At 43.5% G+C, this 2,500-nt stretch overlaps 1 protein-coding gene across 7 annotated transcripts in view; it reads left to right on the top strand.

The window, feature by feature from the left end:
* The window catches only part of LOC113806152 (vascular endothelial growth factor receptor 1), a gene marked incomplete at its 3' end in the record, with an annotated part of 67,272 nt that overhangs the window by 60,808 nt on the left and 3,964 nt on the right, over positions 1–2,500 (top strand). For all 7 annotated transcript variants that reach the window (XM_027357272.2, XM_027357271.2, XM_027357268.2 and 4 more), the window contains 1 exon segment: positions 83–295. In XM_027357272.2, coding sequence (XP_027213073.2) covers positions 83–295 — 213 coding nt within the window.

Below are 2,500 nucleotides of genomic sequence, written 5' to 3'. Positions count from 1 at the left end.
TGACGGCTGCTCAGCCGAGCCGCTCTTTTGGCTCTGTTTCCAGCCAAATTGACCCTCGGTGACGTGCTTCTCCTGGTTGCAGACGCGGCCGAGAACGAGACCCTGTACGTGGAGGCGCGCGTGAACGGCGTCCTGAGGAGCGGCCAGGGACTAGCCATCCTCGAGGGGGACAACGTCACCCTCGCCTGCTACGGCAACAAGATGCTGACGAGCGAGAGGCTGCTCTGGGAGGCCAACGGGAAGCCGCTGGAGGAGGTCGGCTCCTTCGCCAGGAAGCAGCTCAACGACACCACCCGTGAGTGGGGGGGGGGGGTGCCTCTGATATCATTTGATTCCGAAGGATCCCGGTGCTGCTTTCATCACTTATGGCCTGTGATATTATGGTAGTTATTATGGCCATTATTATTATCATTATTTGATATTGTTATCACCCGTTTTATCATTGTCATTAATGTTACTTTTATTGTAATAAGGATAAAAATAATGATAATAATAATATAAGGATAATAATGTGATGTTAATATTAGGATAATAATGATAATGATCATGATAAGAATGAAACAGCAGCAATATCAATAATAGTAACAATAATAATGATAATAATAATAGCAGTAATAATAATAATAATAATGATGATGATAAGAATAGGGATAATAACAATAATGATAATGATAATAATAACAGTGATAATAACAATAGCAATAATAATAGTAATGATATTAACGAAAATAATAATAATGATGTAGATATAAGGATAATGTAGATAATAATGATGATAATAACAATGACAATGATAGGAAGAATGATATTAATATCAGTTATCATTATTGTTGTTATCATGTTATACATGTTGACTATTATCATAATTTCCTTTGGCGTTACTGTTATTGATATTATCATTGTTATTATTATTATCTTCACTGTATGGTAGTTTTCTCGTGGTTTACCTTTGCTCTGCTTGGACGAATCTCCGCCTGTTCCCTCCCCGCCTTCCGAAATCCGTTCTCGGCCAACCTTGGAGCGGAACCCGCCTCGCGTGTCGCCCGCTCAGTTGCGATTGTGACCCTTCGATACGGGTAACTGGATTCAGGAAAGTGGCGAAGCATGGAGCTTCATTTCCTGTAGTGATGGCAAATTTCGCGGCCGAGAGAGCGGCCTTCAGTGGTGTTCCTCAGCCCAGCGACGTCGCCCGCGACATCGGGTGACGCCTCCGTCCCGGTCAAGGCGGGAGCACTTCTCCGGAAGACGGTCCCTCCCGCCGACGACGCTCGATGATCACGAGGTCCGCCGTTGAGCGTCCTCCTCTTGTCGGAGACGCGGCCGAAGCTCTTCCATCGAGGCCAAAGGGCGCAGGAGAGGCCAGTGGCGCTCCCGTAGGAAGGGTCCGACGAGGTGGCACACGTCGTCGGTGGCAGCTCGAGCAGACGGGGAGACCTGGAGAGGAGAGGCTGGGAGAGATGTCGGTGCGGGCGCCGGGAGGAGAGAGCTTTGGAACGAAATCCCAGCGCTTTAAGGAACTCTCTCAATCAAGCATCAGATCTCTTTGCCACTGCGGCGAACGCACGATCACAGCCGCAGTTGCCACATTCAGATGATTTCTGTTTTTAAGTCCTGATGATCCCTTTTATTCATTTTCATTTCTTATGGACATTTGTGTTAAATGGGGAAGCAACAGGTATTAGCTAGATTGATTTTCCTTCCTTCTGGAGCAGCACTACATTGGCCATGAATATTCTACTCCGTTATAGGTCTGGTTTTACTTAAGCAATGTGCCACTGTCCTCATTTTGCATAATTCCTTTCGCTTTGGTCATACACTATTTGAGAGAGCGTTGGCAAGCATACTTTCTGCAAAAGCGTTAGCGATTGATCAGTTCGACCAAAGGCTCCGACGCGCGTTCCATCCGAGTGCGTATCTCGAAGGCGGAAATTGCAAGGGATTTGCTCTCATCTCAATATCCGCAGAATCTGCAGGTCGCAGTTAAACCTTTATCCACGTTCATTAGATGTTCCTTGTTCTTGGTGCACTGCCCAGTGCGGTCATCTACGTTCCTTCTATATATATATATATATACGTATATATATATATATATATACATTTATATATATATGTATATATATATGTATATATATGTATACATATGTATATATATGTATATATATGTATATATATATGTATATATATAAATATATATGTATATATATGTATACTCTCTCTCTCTTTCTCTACTCCTTTTCTTGTGTATGTGTGCACGCATGTGTGTGTGTGCATACTTGTGTGTGTGTGTGTGTATACGCGCATGTGTGTACGTGTTCGTGTGTGTGTACATTCCCACAAAGCTAACCCGCCTTTACTAAAGGTCCTTTTTGCAACCAGCCCCCGATGTGGCTCCTATAGATAGAAATAGGTATGAATGAGAATGAATATCTACCCAGTACAAGACCTTATGTATTTCTAAAGATATATTCGAAACTAGTTTAATACATATCTTGTATTGTGA

This window comes from Penaeus vannamei, chromosome 41 (genome assembly GCF_042767895.1).
Source record: "Penaeus vannamei isolate JL-2024 chromosome 41, ASM4276789v1, whole genome shotgun sequence".
NCBI lineage: Eukaryota > Metazoa > Arthropoda > Malacostraca > Decapoda > Penaeidae > Penaeus > Penaeus vannamei.
This window is presented reverse-complemented; position numbering and strand designations above follow the sequence as displayed.